Source organism: Phoxinus phoxinus (genome assembly GCF_949152265.1).
Source record: "Phoxinus phoxinus genome assembly, chromosome: 22".
In the NCBI taxonomy this organism is placed as follows: domain Eukaryota; kingdom Metazoa; phylum Chordata; class Actinopteri; order Cypriniformes; family Leuciscidae; genus Phoxinus; species Phoxinus phoxinus.
In genome coordinates, this window is record NC_136897.1 from 27097779 (window position 1) to 27116974 (window position 19196).

The 19196-nt window shown below is 37.0% G+C and overlaps 1 protein-coding gene across 8 annotated transcripts in view; it reads right to left on the reverse strand.

Annotated features, from left to right (window-relative positions):
• Nucleotides 1–2767: 2767 nt before the first annotated feature.
• Nucleotides 2768–19196, reverse strand: part of slmapa (sarcolemma associated protein a) — a 64245-nt gene continuing 47816 nt past the window's right edge. For 4 of the 8 annotated variants that reach the window (XM_079597795.1, XM_079597793.1, XM_079597791.1 and 1 more), the window contains 9 exons: nt 19063–19122; nt 13378–13497; nt 13195–13269; nt 11519–11824; nt 9656–9773; nt 9068–9239; nt 7299–7433; nt 5829–5916; nt 2768–4181 (listed from right to left, as the gene is read on the reverse strand). In XM_079597795.1, coding sequence (XP_079453921.1) covers nt 5833–5916; nt 7299–7433; nt 9068–9239; nt 9656–9773; nt 11519–11824; nt 13195–13269; nt 13378–13497; nt 19063–19122 — 1070 coding nt within the window. In that variant the 3' untranslated portion in view covers nt 2768–4181; nt 5829–5832. The remainder of the gene's footprint in view (nt 4182–5828; nt 5917–7298; nt 7434–9067; nt 9240–9655; nt 9774–11518; nt 11825–13194; nt 13270–13377; nt 13498–19062; nt 19123–19196) is intronic. The other 4 variants (XM_079597792.1, XM_079597794.1, XM_079597790.1 and 1 more) reach the window with 1 other exon arrangement.

Below are 19196 nucleotides of genomic sequence, written 5' to 3' on the forward strand. Positions count from 1 at the left end.
TGTGTGTGTGTGTGTGTGTGTGTGTGTGGTCTGCTTCACTGTCTGTCAGTCTGGGCTGAACCCAATCGTCTGCATGATGACTGCATGCGATCTTTGATAGTGCTGGCATCATATTTCCAGGTGAATATGAATCATCAAGATGTTGCTAGACAGTATTAAGCATTATTCATTGTATTGGAATTATCCATGCAGAGGCACATTATCTGTCTAGAGGACACATATTACATTTTTAAGAATCGTTGATGGATTATAGCTTTATGTTTTTCTCAATGTATGATTTATTTCAGATGCATGCCTTGGATCGATTGTTATCTGGTTTTCTGCAAATGTACTTTGCCCTTCAAATAGTATTATTGACTGTTTCTGGAGAACTGAAGAATGGGCAATCGGGTCTCTAAAAGTGTTATGCAAATCCTTGCTATTGCTAAATCATCGTGATTAAAACTATCATTTTCTTTTTCAACAAATATCATTGTCCAACTTTTTGTAAGCGGATTTCCTTGGCATCACCGTCAACTATCTAAAAGACATTTTAAAGCTACACTATGTAACTTTTGGCTCCCCAGGCATTAAAAAAAAAATTTTTTTTTTTTTTTTTTGCACTCATAGTTGCATTTTTTGTTTGTTTGTTATATTTTTTAAAAAAAAAATACGTCATCACTGAAATGAACTAGTAACAAAAATGCCACCAAAATTAAAGATATATGATTCAAATGTCCATTTGTACAGGCAGGCTTTTATGTGATTTAATGTTTGTTGCTGTAGCCTACTTTGATTGTTTATTGTCTTTTTTTAATGAATTTTGTAAGGTGTCCTTGAGTGACTTTAAAGGCGCCTTTAAATAAAATGTATTATTATTATTATGTATGAGCTCTTGTTTTTAATATTTATAACAGGACATAGAGTGCCGTTTCCCCTAATATCAGCACAATTGCATGTGATAGTCTATTGCTTTCATACAAGTTCAATAAACAAGTAGTCAAAATGTATTTTAATTTTAACACACCGATGTTTCGTTACGAGTTTTTAACGAATCGTGTGTGTGTGTGTGTGTGTGTGTGTGTGAGAGAGAGAGAGAGAGAGAGAGAGAGAGAGAGAGAGAGAGAGAGAGAGAGAGAGAGAGAGAGAGAGAGAGATCCCAGACTCTCGAGTATGAGTAAAAGACAGTAATAGTAATGCCTTGAACTCAAGAACAGTGCGATTTTAACTCGACACGACGGTCTTTCAGAGTGAGTGACTCTGCATAAATCTCAGCTCGGGTGTGTCGAGTGTTATCAGACTTCCTGTCATCGATGATGTGCTGAGTCTGGGTCAGTCAGCGAGGGTTACACGCCCACATGCCACAGTCATGTCGATGTGAGAGAGAAGAGGCGGAGAGGTTTGGCAGTAGGTGCAGACAGCTGCCACAGGCCTTCCTTCAGAATCGGGATCCATGTTTCTCAAGCTTACAGATCTGTCCTGACTTCCACACAAAAGAATTCAACAAAGGTATTCAAGACATTACACACCTTATTGGGGGGCACACCACATCAAGGAGATGTGCTTGAGAAAGGAATCTTCTCAGAGGACAAATATTTGATGGTGCCTTATAAACTCCAATGATGCTTCATAATGCATAGAAAACACAAATATAACAGAAGCTTCTAAAATAAGCTTTTGTAAGCTCTGCCATCTTGTGTTCAGTGCTACTAACAACATTTAAATACTTTTTGGATGAAAACTTCACAATACTACGTTTGGTTTAACAGTTTTAAGAAATTAGGGGTCTATATATATATATATATATATATATATATATACATGATTTGTGCTTCTCAGCTTGCTAAGAGCAAGTTATATACTATTTTGAGGGGAAAAAAGGGTACATTTTAATATGCGTATATCAAAAAAACATGTAGGTGTTAATAAGTTGACCAAAAAGAATCAAACTAGTCAAGGAAAGTGAAATTGTTTTATTGAAGTCATGCACATCACACTTGTTAGTGCAAATACCCTTTATCTGTATTACTCTATGTTTTTACAAAATAGAATTCTGACAATGAACTATCTTTGATGTTCAAAACAAAAGTGTCATTCTGAGCTCTCAATTCAAGAAGGAAATAAAAAACAAACAATATTTACGAACAAAACTATATACAGGCAGTGTGCTGTACTGACGTGGTTGGTGACCAGTTTAAAGATATCTCTTCTCAAAAGCCCTGAAAAACACCAGGTTTAGCTCGGATTCTTAACTGACGACTCAACACCATCTTTGAACAATACAAACTTTAAGCTTACAAAAACCAGCGTTTAGCCTAAGGTTCAGTTACGACCTAATAAACAAGTTCCACATCTCAAATTTGCATCTTGTTCAGCACATTTCAAGGAGTATCAAACATGCGTTCTGAATGTGGAACTAAAAATCGTAAAAACTGCATGTTCAAGCCCCCCCAAAAAATGCATTTAGAAAAGTATGGAACGGAGAACTCGTATATCTCGATGTAAAACAAGGAAAAGGCCAATGCATCATATCCTGAAAACTGGCTCCAGCAGCAAATTAGATATGACCAATATCATTTATATCCAATTTTTTTATTTCGTGACTATAACATATATTTACACACAAACATTCATACATACATATTTACAAACGGCCTATGAGCATTCTTCTATCTAACGTGAAGGACGATGTTCCAAACGGATACTAAAAATAAAGTCCATCATGCAGTTTAAAGAATGCATTATGAACCAAACGCAGTTTTTTTTTAGTTTTTAAAGCTATTCTTTCTGTGCTACAAGCTTTGCTTTTTTTTTTTTTTTTGCATTCGTGGTCAAATCCATGTTGAAGCGTTCAATGGATTTTTTCTTGTGAGTATGTCTTTCCAGTAAAACAAGAAAAGATGCAAAAACAAAAGTCCTTGACACGCTGAACCAGATGAGTTAGGCTTTTTTTGTTTTTTTTTGCTCCAAGACTGTTTATTTACAGCACAGCAGACAAATGTGAACCACACACACCAAACACATCATTGGTTAATTCATCTTCCTCCAGTCTCAAAGCAGCTTGCACATCCAAAAAATTAAACAACTCTGCTCACCCCAAAATAATTCACTCTCACCCATTTCTGTGCTTCATAGGAGTGGACTTGTGACGCTTCCACCCATTTATCATTTCCCCACATTCATTTTAAAGCCTTTGCATCCAATTTCATTCTGTAAGAAGAGACCTATTTTACAGGTAAGGCAGCAAAATCCCAGAGCCTTTTTCAGGAGGTACTTTTCAGTACAGAAAAGACGGGCAGGAGCCGTGAACTCAACTCTTAAGTCCGAACAGCAGGACAGTGTGTTGGTAAAAAGCTACAACATGTTTTTTAACGTTTTTTGTTTTTTTTAGGTCAGTGCTCCATTCCATTGGACATTGACCACAATCCTACATGTCAAGAACGTTGAATTTCAAAACCATCTAAATATTGTAGTGTGTCTCTGACATGAACATTTGCTTATACATGATACAAGAGAAAACAGCCATAGAGAACAAGGACATCACTGTGCTAGAAGCATGTCGGATTGAACACCGCACAGATGACGTGAACTTTAGACACTTTTTTTGTCCATTCGAGATCGAATTGATACGCTGCATGAGTGGAACAAGAGTGGCACTTCAATGTGAACTAGTCCTAAGTAGTATTTAAAATAGGCACTTCGCCCCTCTGTGCCCTAGAGTTCAGATTCTCATTTGGCTGTACATCTATTTTGGTTCGCCACATCTAACATGGAAAAAACCACAAGAAACAAAAAGTGGCTGACAGAAAACGTGGTACCCATCCAAGAAAACAAACAAAAAAACAACGTTAGACCTAGTTTAGGCCATTTTAATAATCAAAAATGCAGATAGATTATTTATTCTATAATATGCATTAGAACTTTATTCCCTCTTTCTTTCTATACTATATACATTTGCATTTTACACAGACATTGGGGCTGTAATTGTCAAACTGAGAGGTATTACGTTCAGATTTATGCCATGTGCCCGGACTAAAACTGACATTGGGATTGGACCGAGAGCCGTGCTGCACGGGGGACAAGAAGTGGTGTGTGATTGGTTGATGTTCTCAGGAGGAGCTCTTGGAAAAGTTGGGATAAAGCACCACTGCTGTCACTGCAACCACTGCGGCAACCACCGGCATCCAGGGCATCCATCCGCTCTGAAAGCAGGAGGAGGAAAACACAGCAGAGCGATTAATAAAGGCCGTTACACGCACCAGAGCAACCAGGACAGAAGCACTGGAGACTGGAGCTAAAAGAGACAGAGAAGAGAGACCTGGGTGATAGTCAGAGACAAAGAAACACAAATAAACGGAGAGAAAGAGGGAGAGGAAAGGAAAAGCAAATATTTGAGTGAAACTGGGAGAACCAGTTACCTTCACAGGAGTTATGAAGCAAATAAAAGCAAACACAACAGTCTCTCTTTAAACTTAAAGAAAAGATGCGTTTTAAAGAAACAGTTCACTCAAAAATTACAATTTAGACATTATTTACTCAATGCTGTTTCAATCCTGTGTGACTTTCTTCTGTGGGACACAAAGTTTGTGATTTTAATGCTGCTCTTTTCTGCCAATCTCTAAAAAGCAGGACAAAAAAAAGAAAAAACAATGACTATACATTAATAATAATGCGGTCTAAATTCCTTTGCTTTCAAATGTTAAACTATAGCGCTTTTATTTTGGCAGAAAACCACCTAATCTGTGACCATGGACTGACTTGATTTAATTTGCTGTATTTTATTTGTACATTTATTTTATTTTTATTACTTATTTTTATTTTATTTAAAATAAAATAATTTTTCTTTTCTCTCTGTTATGTTAATAAAATGTTAAAAATCAATAAAAAGAAAATTGAAAAAAAGAAAAAAGAAAACCACCTAATAGCTGCATTTTCAAAAGCTTCAAAATTCATGTATTTTCTCTCTCTATCTCTCGGATTAATGCTATTCAAATGGGTCATTCTTTAGAGCCGAAAATATGGAAATCCATATAAATATGGTCTAAAAAAAAGGGGGGGGGAGAAGCACCTTAAAAGAACTACCGGTATCCTGAGAACATAATTTATAGGGGGCTCTCACTAGAGGAACATTTTCAGGAAATAATATTGGCGGAAATACACGCTTTTTGGGCCGTTTGAAATGTAAACGATTTTCTTTTTTCTTTTGTGGGGACTAAATTAGCTCTTACTTCAGAGTTGGGTCTTACCCAGCACAATAGCAACTACCAGTGACGCAAGTGGCAAGTGTACATAGACTATCCCTAATCCTACCGACTTACATTTCTGTATGGTTGTCATAAAATTGTGCTGATCCCGTTGTATGAAAATAAGCAACTTTCTTCAAAACCTCTTCTTTTGGTTCTTTGAATGATAGCAAGTCATACAGGTTGGAAACAGCATGAGGGTGAATACATGACAATGGTAATTTTGGGTGAAATATGCCTTTAATTTCATGAAAGTAAAGAAGAAAAGCAAAAGATGATGATGATGACCAAAATGCCCCAAAACAAAAAAAAAAGAGAAAGAATCCAAAATCCCCCAAATGCAAAGATTTATATGACCATTATGGCGATCCAAGCAAGACAGACAGTTAATGTGATTGGTTAGTAGTAGTAGGTGATTGTGGGTGGACGAGGAATCGGTTAAGAGTTCCCCACATGTTGCCAAGCACCGAAAAGGGATTTTGGGGCGAAGCGGGTGCAGAGATGACGAATGAGAGTTTGCCATGCACAGGTCGTATATATGTGATGATATATACAGAAGTGGATATACAGGAGACACACAAACAGACTCAACAGGAGCGTGTGTACCTTTCTACCACAACTGGCTGAAGCACCAATACAGCAAAGCCAGGAATAGACCGATGAAAATGGCTTGGACAGGCTGCAATATGGATGGCTAGAGGAGGGAAGGGATATTACAAATAAAACAAAAAATCAATCTTCAAACTATTCAACGGAAATCAGGCTGGGGAGTCGAACAACTACAACAAACATACAAACAAAAAAGGGTGCAGTGGGAGGATCCATTGAAAAATCAACACAAACAAAAAATATCAGACGCCCCATAACCACAAACACATCTAGAAGCGTGACATCCGGAACGAGGACAGTGTTCAAGGCATTAATAACACACGGGAAAGGAAAAACTGAAAACTGGTTATTTGCATTCAACTAAATATATCTACAATCTGTTAAATTTGCTAATCAAAGACATGTGAAGTGATTGTGACTTCAATCAGCAGTGTGCAAGGGATTGAATTGTGGGATACACTAAGGTGATAATTACAGTGTTGTGTAGCAAATTATAACCCCAAAAAATTAACAAATGGCCAAAAATCTGCAACTAAAAGTGTCAAAAAACAGCAGAAAATATTCTCCTCTGAGGTCAAAAAGGAGAACCTGAAAGTGAAAATTCTGAAGTCTTTGAGGGGTTAATATTTTATATATAACAATATATGTGACCGTGGACCACAAACATTGTCACATGGGTCAATTTTCGGAAATTGAGATGTATATATCATCTGAAAGTTGAATAAATAAGCTTTCCATTGATGTGTGGTTTGTTAGGATAGGACAATATTTGGTCGAGATACAACTTGAAAATCTGGAATCTGAGGAGCAAAAAAATCTAAACATTGAGTAAATCTTCTTTAAAGTTGTGCATTTATGTTCACGATTGTGCTGCATTCACTCACAAAAATACATGTTTTATATATTTACGGTTGGAAATTTACTAAATATCTTCATGGAACATGATCTTAATATCCTAATGATTTTGGCATAAATGAAAACTCAATAATTTTGACCCATACAATGTATTGTTGGCTGTTGCCACATATATACCCGTGCGACTCCAGACTGGTTTTGTGGTCCAGGGTCAAAAACAAAATGGAGACAAACATCAATATCCAAAAATGGAATTTTTCATTGGTGCGAAACCCTAATGAAACCTATTGGGGATTTTTGTTTGAATAATAAACCATTTGAATGCACCTATGACGCCCACAAATGCTCTCTCTAACTTGTTGCACCTGGAAATGTTGTTGTTAGCAAAGAATATTTGCTAACAACTCACAAAGTCGTTCCGTATGCGTGTTCTTCTGTGTTTTCCAGAGCCATGCAAAACAGCGAAGTAAGATCTATCACTGGCTGCTGACAACTGCATTAAATGGCGTAATGTAAACGACAGCTAATTAAGTATAGTATCGGCTGAAATGCAGTGTGTTCAAGGTTTATTCTGTTGCATTGCGAATGAAACGTGCTGGTTGCGAGACTCACAGAGCTGCCCTTCTCTTGCAGGAGTTTGAGGTTGACCTTGCACTGTTCCAGCTCATCGTTGATGGAGCATTTCTCCTGCTCCGTCTGTTCATACCGCTGCCGGAGATCTGACAGCAGATTCTGAGTGTCGTCGTACTAGAGAGAAAGAGAGAGAATAACATGCATTCATTAAAAAAAAAAAGGTTACTGTCAAGAGTTGTAGTGTAACCGGCAGTTCTCATCACCCTGGCTCCCTCGACAAATACCCAATAGGATTTCCACATAGGTTTTTGGATTATCACAAAAACAACAGTTTATGATAATGACACTTTTTGTCCATAAAGATAATTTTCACAGATTAACAATTTGAAGCCTACGCTGTAAAGAAATGTGTTATCAACTTTTTATCGTTTGTCAAATCAACTTTGATAACTAATGTGTGAAGATAACATACTATTTTGAGTTTCTGTTTATTAAACCATTCTTCTTCATTGTATTAACTAAAATTTTTAATGACAACAAACTCAATTTTAACGCAACAAGGTAACTTGCTTTAAGTTAAACCAACTTTTTTTTTTTACAGTGTAAATACAGTCCCCAGAAGTAAAAAACTAAAAGGTAAGATATAAACGAACTACACCACAGTCGCACGAATTCAACGTCACCATCACTAAGCTTCTGATAACTCTTTCAATTTTATCTAAAAAAAACTTCTTCCGAGAAAGTACGAGTTATTAGAGCATAAGCAGCACAACGAGGCAGTAAATGTGGACGGAGGTTTTCTGCACGGCGTGATGACGTTCAATTTCCCCGAACGCCTCTGTAGTCCCACTTGTTAGCAACCGCCCTTTTCAAGACACGTAACAGCTTAAAAAAAATCACGAGTGGGGTAATACTGATGTATTATGTCGTAGAATAAAACGTGAAAGAGTCTTGAGCTTGTGTTCATCTCAGACTTTATTTCTGCCATTTAAAGTCATCATGAAATCAAAATGTACCCTATTTACTTACTATTCACATTACTAGTCTTGTGGTGAACAATTAATCAATTAACAATTAAAGTTAATAAAAAAAAAAAAAAACTTCCGGTTCACGGAGTAAAATGCTAACTCGTTTCCACGTTTTGGCCTACAAAATAATGTCATACCAGCTATTGGTGCGTTCAAGTCCTTGTGGGAAGTTTGTGTTTACGACGGGTGGTGCGTTCAAGTTAGAGTTAGTAGATTAACATGGGAGGATTTGAACTTGAGAAGCGGAGTGTACTGACGCCTTTCCGCGGTTAAAACAACATTCCTTCTGATGTTCATTCATGTTTATTTGATGCTATAAATGAACTAGAAGGAAGAGATGATCGGTTCACGAGCAGCTTTAACTGAGCGATCTGTCACACACATTAAAGAGCCACAAAACGCAATTTATTGTTTACATTTCTTTTAACAAATTACCAAATTTGAAAGGTGAGACTTTGTTTAATATGTTTAATATCAAAAGTAACCTGGTCTGTCCTGTCTGTCAGTGTGTTGGCAGTCTCCTCTCTGCTCCGCAATGTATTTTACACTGCATGTCATGAGCACAGTGTGTGTGTGTGAGAGCGGCGTAGCTTGTCGGACATAGCGACAGTAACTAAAGGGGACGGGTCTTTGCAAACGGTCAATTTTTCCTGGTTCGGTTCAAACACGCCCCATAATCACAGACCAATGGAGCAGTATCAGACTCATATTCTGACTAAAACCGGAGTATGACGACGTCAGGCTATTATACTGTGCAAAACTTTAGGAAGTTGATCGTACCTCCTTCTGCAGGTCTCTGGTGCGGCCCTCCGCTTGGGACAGTTGGACCTTCAGTTTGCTAGCGTCCTGTTGGTGCTGGTCTTGTATTGAGCCCAGTTTATTCGCCAGGTCACCCTGGGATTTCTCCAGAACGTTAAGGCTGCTGCACAGCGTCTCACTCCGCTCTCGTGAACTGCGATACAAAGAAAGGAAAATAAATACTCTTCTGTTTACATTCCGTAGAGCTTTCAGAAAATGAACTAATCAATGGAATAAATTCATGTCATGGAAGAGAATGTTGTAGATGAGTGGATGTGAAGCTTTAGGGCAGATGAGCTCATAGCGGTGATGATAAGATGATAACATAAGCACACACTGAATAGGGGCGCTTAAATACAGGACAAAGCTGCTTCAACATTACAATAGTAACCTGTCATGATGCTAGTTGTTGTGTAATATGGTGAGTGATTCAAACATTCTCTGTTTATGTGAGCAGGTGTGCAAAACATTTTACATCCTGGTGACTCACTTTTGTTGTGTGAAATGATCTAAACGACACTGGCATAGTGGCCCTGTTGTGAATGGGCTGTTTGTGTGCATGTGACCCACCTGTCGAGCTCTTCCTCTAGTCTGAGGAGTTTCTGCATTAGCGTTGTCTTCTCAGCCCGAAGACTGTCACATTCATTCTGCAGACCAGAGCACTCGGCCTGAAGCTTCTCTAGTTCACCTGACAGACAGAAACAGGAAAAAAATGATTTAACATCTCCATTCACACACCAAACCTCCTGTTAAGCATTTATTAGAAATACATACATACACACACACGCATATATATATATATATATATTAGTACTGGGAAACAATTAATCACAATTTATCGCATCCAAAATAAAAGTGTTTACATAATATATGTGTTCGGTGTATAATTATTTTGTATATATAAATCACACACGCATGTATATATTTAAGAAAATGTGTTATTTATATATAAAATATTTATATATAGTATAAATTATGTATGTATATATATATATAGCATATACATTTCTTAAATGTATATGCATATGTGTGTATTTATATATACAAAATAATTATGTGTAAATATGTGTAAACGAACTTTTATTTTGGGTGTGATTATATAAATATATATATTAGTAATTATAATAATTGAGAGAGAGATTAGTCACACCATTTCACACAATACAATCTAAATATAAATCATTAAAAAGTTTAATTAAAAAATTATTTTGTGCATCAAAAAAACAAATTTGGTTTTGCTGTATACATTATTTTTAAATCATATATCTGTATATGTATCATGTACATATATCTGTCATGTTTTATTTTAATGGATGAGAATTTGTTCAGCCTAACATGGATTCAAAAGATCTCAGAAGCAGTCAAAACACTTTCATATAGATTTTTTTCGTGAAAAACAGAACAAGGAACCAATCAATAATAAATAAACCCAGCAGGATGGACGATAATAAAACTGTTTCCATGACTCTGGATGACACATTAAAGGGGGCCTGGAGAGAAAGACCCCAGTAAGGCGGCTAAATTACAACCACATGTGTGCGTTCTCAATCTGTGAAGAAATCTTGTGTAATAAATTAATATTCCGGAACTTAATGAATAGAATAAAATAAAAGTAGGCCGCACAGCAAATAAACATTTAAAATTATGGTATAGTGTAACCAAAAAACATCCACATCCACTTTGCCTAGCATTCAAAAGTTAGGGGTCGATGAGATTTCTGAAACTGCAATATTGTGAAATATTATAATCTCTATTTTAATATATTTTATGATGACAAAGCTGAACTTCCAGCATAATTACTCCAGTCTTTAGGGTCAAATGATCCTTCAGAAATCATTTTAATAGGCTGATTTGGTGCTTAATATTTTGTGGAAACCGTGATAAAAAAAATGTGATGTCCTAAAACAGATATTTCTTGCTGGCTGTAGATATTAGCATAAAAGCAGGAAAATAGGAATCTACGGAGCCCCTAAAGAGACTTTTGCAAAAATAAAAATATACAGACTTTCACGTGCTCACAAGAAACGTATCTCGTGCTCACGGGAAGCTATCGCGTGCTAGTTAGTTTCCCGTGAACACGCGATAGTCTGTATATTTTTATTTTTGTAAAGGTCCCTTTAGGGGCTCCATAGGAATCTAATGTATATAAAAAAAGAAAACTCATATTATACAAAATGAGAGGAAACAAATGTTTCCAAACATGAATCAAAGGCGCTAAAGAAGAGAGAGAGATCAAAGACACCCAGATCAGTGATGATCTCAGCCATTGTTCCTCTGAAGCCAGCTTGATTTATGGCCTCCAGAGACGCACAGAAACATTGAAAGCCAAACAGCACATCAGGGACACAGCAGGTTCACCACAGGAGCTGTATGACGACATGCTAAGCTGGCCTGACTGCGGACCGAAAATGAATGGTGGTGGTGTGTCAGTACCTTGGAGTTGGCTGGCTCTCTCCTGGTGCTGGCTCTGGAGCTGGAAGCTGGCCTGGAGTTTGCTGATCTCCACTTCATACTTAGCTGCCGTCTGTCTCCATTTGTCGAGTTCTGCGGTGACAATGCTCAGGTCTCCCTGCAGGGCGGCGATCTCCCGTTCCCGCTCGGCAGTGGCGGCCTCCATGGCATGCCGGAGCACCAGTATCTCCTCCTGGGCGCTGTAGAGCTCGTCTCGGGTGGTGGAAATAGTGTTTTCCCTCTGCTCACGCAAAGCCTCCATGTCCGACTGGAGCTTCGCTAGTTGAGCTGAAGAGAAAGATGAGTTACGGTCATTCTTTACCATGATTGACGGGTGGTGTTCGGTCAAACTAGTAGTGATACGTCAAAATTCAAGCAATGAAAAAAATATTTTTGGTTCCGTCCGAAACCGATTTTGAGGGCGGAGATTATATTGAATGACTTGGATCTATTCAGTTCACTTAGTGCATCTCTCAAACAATAATCGCAATAAGCATTGTGCTTTGATACTTTTTGATATGCAACAAAGTCTGAGTTTTCAAATATTGTCAATTTTACAACAAAATTCATGTTGTTTCATTCAAATTCATGTTGTTTTGGCGCGCTTTAATGTGACGTGACAGATCGCTGTAGCGCCTCTGTTCAAGCGCCACGTGAAGCAATCATCTCTTCCTCTTTACTACTAGTTATAGCACAAAATAAACAGAAGGTGTGTTAAAAAAAAGATACAGTACAACTTACTGAAACCATAATGTCTTGTGGTGCCATTTCAAAGAGGCAAAAAAATCTCTTTCTCGGACCTTTACCATGACTGTTCCCTGCTGGTGGAATGATCTGCCTAACTCAACCAGAGCTGCTGAGTCCATAGCCATTTTTAAGAAATTGCTGAAGACGTATCTTTTTCGGCAGCACTTGATTAAAAGTAATACTAACACTTTCTCCTCTATTCTATCTAAAAAAAAAAAAATTAATTTTTTTAACTACGTTGAATTGAACTGCGAAGGGTCATAGCACTTACATACTGTTGTCCTACTGCTAGTTTAATTGCTTCTATTGTTCTCATTTGTAAGTCGCTTTGGATAAAAGCGTCTGCTAAATGAATAAATGTAAATGTAAATAATGTCTCATGTTATCAGTGTTTTTTTTTACCGTGGAAAGACGTCAATAGAACTTGTAAACGTTACGTAAAGTTATATTTAACTCAGAAAAGCCATTCAATAAAATATATGTAAAAACATCCTTTAAATTTTTACTTAACATGTTGTCTTGATTATTTAATGTCTGAATAATAAAAATGTCATCAAAACAAAGTTATTACAGCCACGTTTAAAGGTTTATATTTTTTAACAATGATTCGGAGTAGAAACAATTATAACTAAAAAGTTTAAATAAATACATTAATGTTTAAATGTTATAAATGTTTATACAGAGCTCAGTTTTTAATGTGAGGGTTGATTATTAAACAAATGTAATTTATTATTAAAAAAACATTGTTTCTGTAATTTCAGTGTCAGTATTTTGGTAACAAAAATACATTTTGGTGCATTACTAAAAACCAGGTCAACCCATACTGATGATTAGATTCAGATTAGATCCATTTTATGAAGAGATTAAGTCAAAACACTGCAGACATGTGTGTAAGTGTTTGAAGGACTCACTCTGTAAGAAGCGGATCTGTTTAGCAGATTCTTCAGTCTGCTGTCTGTTGGTTGTCCTCTCCTCCTCCAGCAGGGCTGATGGGAAAAAGACGTTCAGTGATTTACGCTAAACCCAGAGCAATCATGACTCTCGATTATTGATGCTGAATCACTATTAAACGAGCACTCAACACCCTGACGTACCCTGAAGCTCAAGGCATTTCTGTTTGCCGGTGTTGGCGAGCTCCTGGGCCTCCTGCAGCTCTCGGTGGAGGTGAGGAATAACCTGCTCAGTGTCTCCAGCTTCCAGGTTCCTGTCCATTTCTACAAACACACACAGAGCAGATGGAAGAGTGAGGGAGCATGAAGAAATAACATGGCTGACATTAGGTAAAGACAATAAGAGAGATAAACTGACTTAATGAGTGAAACCTTGAACCCCAACTCTGCATTTATAACTCATCCTGCATTGCATGAATGATACCTCAAAACATGCAGCTTGTTAAATACTTCTCTAAGTGATTCTAGCCCTCAGAGGCCGAAGTATTTATACTGATGATGTATGAACCTTTTCACAAATAAACATGTCTTTAGGATCCCATTAGTTAAAAATAAAATAAAAAACATTTAATTTAGGCAAAAATTGCATTAGAGTATAATTTATAAAGCGTTGCAAAATTGTAAAGCTGGACATTTAGGGTTGCAAAATCTGAAACTATGAAATTTTGAACTCTTGTGAAAGTGAGAGAGAAAAAATTCAGCACACAAATGTATATAAAAAAACAACTATATTTTAACCAGTAAGGATAAAGTCATGAATTTCACTGAGCATCTAAATGCTATAATACAAATTCTATCAAATGATATTTTAAATATAATGCAGCAATTTTAATACCACTTAATTGAATAAATATACATTGTCAAATCAAGGACAATGATGAAATATCTAGGAAAACACCTAAAAAACGGCATTTTCTGAAGCAGCTGTGAAACGGTGTGTGCTATACATATCAACTTAAATTGAATAAGTATGTTTGATTATGAAAAGTATTGTGTCAGCTACTGTTATCTGTAGTTTTACCCACAGCTAGCGACAGTTATCTATTATTTAATTCCTTTACACAAACATTGTGTTGCTGGTGCTACACTGGGTCTCTGAGAGCTAAGGGTCTTTTGCACAGAAAAGCAAATGTAAAAAACAAACAAACAAAAAAACAGTTTTAATAAACTGATCTTTTCAGTCTCAAACTGCAAACATAGCAAATAACATTTCAGTGCTAAAACACTTCGGCTTTCCTTAAAGTCCAAAGCCGCGAGCGTGAGACGAAACCATCACGATTAGAAACAAACATTAGGAGCCACAAATGATTCTGTTCGACCCCATGAGCAAAAACATCAAGCACTAAAACTTGTTTACTGCAAACCAGAATCAAGATGCTCGCTCAGAATCAATTCATTACGTGAAGCACAAAGCATTTCTGTGTGCTCAGTCCATCAGTGAATGACTCGGGTGCAAATGCACAACATGCACGGCTCGGCTCGCATCAAACAGGACAACAGAACATCTAAAAAGCATCGGGCTATAGACGACTTAAAGCCTGATTACGTAACACAGCACGCTCAGCTCTAATGGAAGATCTAATGTAACAAATGAGATGACCTGCACTAGGCCAAGCAAAAGAGACATTAGACACTTTCCTGTGTTCTCTCATAAGACTTCATGCCGAGCAAACGTACATTAGCGCCCCTGCAGTCTCTCTGAGGAGCATCCAGTTGGTCTCTCATGTGGTCTTGTAACAACAGGCTTTTGGGAAACCTCCTCTGACCATAAACTGATGAACGTCCCCCCTCTCAGAACACTCTGCAGATGTCGGTGAAGTCATGTGCTAATTTAAGGGCTGGTAATCCGTCATGATGTCAGACGGAGGGTGTTTACTGCGAGCGAGGGAGTTGCTTTCAGGCAAAATGATGTAACGAACTTGTCGTTTCTGAAGTTTTGCCATTCATTTAATGAGAGGGGGCCTAAAGTGGTGTGTAATCTCATTCTGCTCCTCCTCCGGTGATTTCATCAAGAGCGCCTCAAAAGAATTTTATGGCTGAGATTGAGTATCACAACCATATAAGGTTACATATGTTCAGATAACTCTTCATTAAGGCAATTGAATAACTCGTGCCAGACGCCCCAGCGTAGATGCAATCTTGGAGCAAACGAGAGCATCTCATGGCTATTCAACAGCGCCCCCTAGAGCTATACTTAACAAAAGCTAAATCAAATCAGAAAGCAAAATCAAACGCAAATGTCTTATCCAAAACAAAATACAGCAGAATTCTGGCTGATAATAAACTGAACAATTAATGTGTTGGCTTAAGATGTCAATTAAAGATATTTATAGATATATCTGTGTAGTGGTTCTCAATCAGGAGGCCATGGTTCACTAGTGGGCCATAAAAAGGCTTAAAAGTATTTAATATGACAAAACATAAGCAAAGACAGCTAAATATTTCTTATTTTAAAGATTATTCAAGAATTTGAAAAATATTTTTTAGACATTTTTAGAAAAGTCATAAATTAATAAAATCTATAAAATTCATGTACATTTCTATAATGAATAACTTTGTATTATTGTGTCAAGCCCTGGAATATTTTATGGAGCAGAAATTGCTATGACGTTTACAAAAGTTTGCAACCCGTATCCTATAAGTAATTTAAATTCATTGTTGAACCATGAACATTCAGTTATTAAATGTTATGAAATGACAGGATTTCATTTTGAATTGAATATAATTATTTATTTTAATTTCATTATTATTTTAAAGTGACAGTTACATTTTACTTACTCAAAGTACGGACTAATATTATTTAACTACATGTAGTTACCATGCATAATTTACTGTTATTACTATAGTAAGTACATGTCACCTTAAATTATGTCACCTTAAAATAAAGTGTTACTCATTTGAATATTTTGTCACTTCTAGTTTCTTTAGATAAAAAACAAGCAGTTTTGTCATTACAGCAGGAATATCTTATTATACATCGAATACTATTTTGGACAATGGAGTCAAAAAGGTTGAGAACTACTGATTTAATGGGAGGTAAATACAGTTAACATCCCTTAGTTCTATTACAAAATTAATACACTTCATGCTAAATATTTTTTGCATATTAGCACATTAACATATGACAGGCTAGGCTACATTTACATATTGAGTATTCTGCAACTTGACAAAATGTACAGGTCTGAGGTCCACTTATGAAGCTAGTTTTGTGCACCAAACAGCTAGCATGACTTTCGTACAACAGTTGCATTATTAGACCTACTGGTCTTTAGGAATAAAATAATCTATCAAGATTTTTCTTTAATATCTTCAGTGGGAAACAACGGACTCTAATGATCTTCAGAGGTGACAGCACACGTCACTCTCGTCTTGGCCGCCTCCGAGTCTGCCTGGCACGCACTACGGTTCATCAAGACTGCCCACAAACAATGAAGTGCTGAAACAGGCACTTCCTCCCTGATCCATTTAACAAGAGCCTTATCTGACGTCCCGTTAAAGGACATGAGCTCACTGCGATCACGAGAGCCCACTTAGACTGAATTAAACCAAATGCGATGCAAGTATGAGAAACATTTTTGTTCAATGACAACTTGCCTAATTGGTAAACAGTATATAAAAAAGAAAATCGGTTTGACAATATTAGTTGCAAACAGATTCATTAGAAAAATGAATAAGGGAAAATGATAAAATAATGGTGTCATTCTGAATGGACCAAACCAACAGTTCCCAAAATGATCTACGGTGTCATATCTCTTATTAGTGTCAAGCTAAAGCTAAACACAGACAATAAGTCTACAAACAGAAATGGAAACAGGGGCTTTTTTTTAGGTGCCCCAGCAGGAGCTTAACTTTTAAACATCTTTACAGGTGTCATATTCTACTTTGATAATATTTTCTCAACCTTAAAGTCCATTTAGTGTCATTCAGGGTGCGTTTTGCACCAAAAACGCCTATAGTTAAATATAATTTTTCAAGCAATCTGACACTTAAAATTAAACCAGCTGTTTGTACTATTGTACTTCTTAAACTTCTATACATAAACAACCTCCGATTAGTTCAGTTTGTAGTTCATTAGAGTAGGTTAAGTTGTTAAATACTCAACGGATAATGAATTTGTAAGGGCGGGAGTACTTAACATTAAAAATAAATAAAAACGTTCCTTTTCCTTTAAATCCTCCATTGTCTGGTTTATGCTACTCTGAGCAATGCCTGAACTTTGCATTTTGAGCACTTCTTGCGTTGTTTTTGTCTCTTCACGATGACTCGCTTGCTTTAGTAGTCCTCAGTTGGAAGTCGCTTTGGATAAAAGCGTCTGCTAAATGACTAAATGTAAATGTAATATGTTCATGAGTGTGACATTACAGCATCTGAATGTACTGTTTTTGTGGTTTAGTTTTGATAAAAGGTCTTTTTGGACTGCAAATGGAATTATGCATTATGAACATTACGCAGTATGCCTATATAGCACATTTGCAGATGGATCTTCATGGAAATGGATGTGTGGGAGTCATGTTTGCATGCACTGCCGTCTGGTGTGACTCAGCAGGGTGAGAGTAGACATCTTCAACCTGTGTGGGCGAGTCACAATTGAGCTGATGACATCTGAGATGAACTGCATGAGAAGGGAGCAGATCCCCTCGGCACCCTGACAACTACAAAGCAAACTACTAGTGTCACTTCAGCTATGTCACTGTCGTGTCCATTTCATCACCATTCATTAATTGGTTTGTTAAATATTCTCTTGATTAAACCTGCAAGTATGCAAATACGGGTGGATTCTTAATATTGCTATGCAGTTGCTAGAATGTTTTGAGTATTTTTAGGATGTTGCATTCACCCTCAGATATGACTTGAAGTCTTTTTTTTGGTCCATGCTTTCTTCAAATCCCAGGTACGAGCAACAGTCTCAGTAAGAACCGCTAAAAATTCAATTTACTTATTTTTCTAAATGTGCAAGTTTCAAATTTTCAGAGTAATTTAAAGGGATACTCCACCCCAAAATTAAAATTGTCATCATTTACGGTTTCAAACCTGTATGACTTTCTTTATTCTGTGTAACACAAAATTAGATATTTAAAAAAATGTTGGGAAAAAACATTGGAGTTTTTTTACCTCCATTGTAGATTAAAAAAAATGTAAAAATGTAAAATTTAAAGATTTAAATGTTCCACACAAGAAAGTGAGTCATACTATCTTGGAACAACATGAAAGTTAGTAATAGAAGATAATTAACATTTTTGGGTGGAGTATCCCTTTAAATTACTTTGAAAGTTTGAAAATGTAACACTAAACACATTTAGAACTCTGTGAATTCTAAAAAAGAGACACATTGTATCAGTTCAAACCAACCCTGATCCTATCAACAGTCATTTTCCTCTGACTGACAGACGTCTGAACAGCAGCTGTACGTGACATTGTGAAAGCACTCAGTGTCTAATTGGGCTGTAATTGGTTTACATTCTCCACTGTCCTCCACTGGAACATAAAGTGGGACGAGGGGAAGATCTGAGGGAGGATATAAACCAGGATGACGCAGAGACACCTGTTCAGCTCCACAGAAAGACGACGACTCAAGCCCACCACTAACACCTTGTGGGTCCCACCGCTGTCCCCTCCAGCAGATGTAGACCATATATAGTCACATTGGGGAATTACACACCCTGTTAATCTGCACAGTTGTGCCGCATGCCAGTCCACTGACCTCTAATGAGTGCAGATAAAGAGGGTGACTAACACTCCAGTTCAGCCAAATCACTCACACACACCCAGATCACACAGCACTGGCATTTCAGACAGGGAAGCTCAACTCAAAAAGAATGGAGGGATTACCTTTCAGAAGAGAAACCCTGTTCTGGGGATCGTTCAGTTCTTGTTCATCCATCTGTCCGTCTGGAATGAGGAAACGAGCAAAGGAGAGAAAGAAAGAGAAAGCATGAATAAAAACATTAAAGAATGAAAGAAAG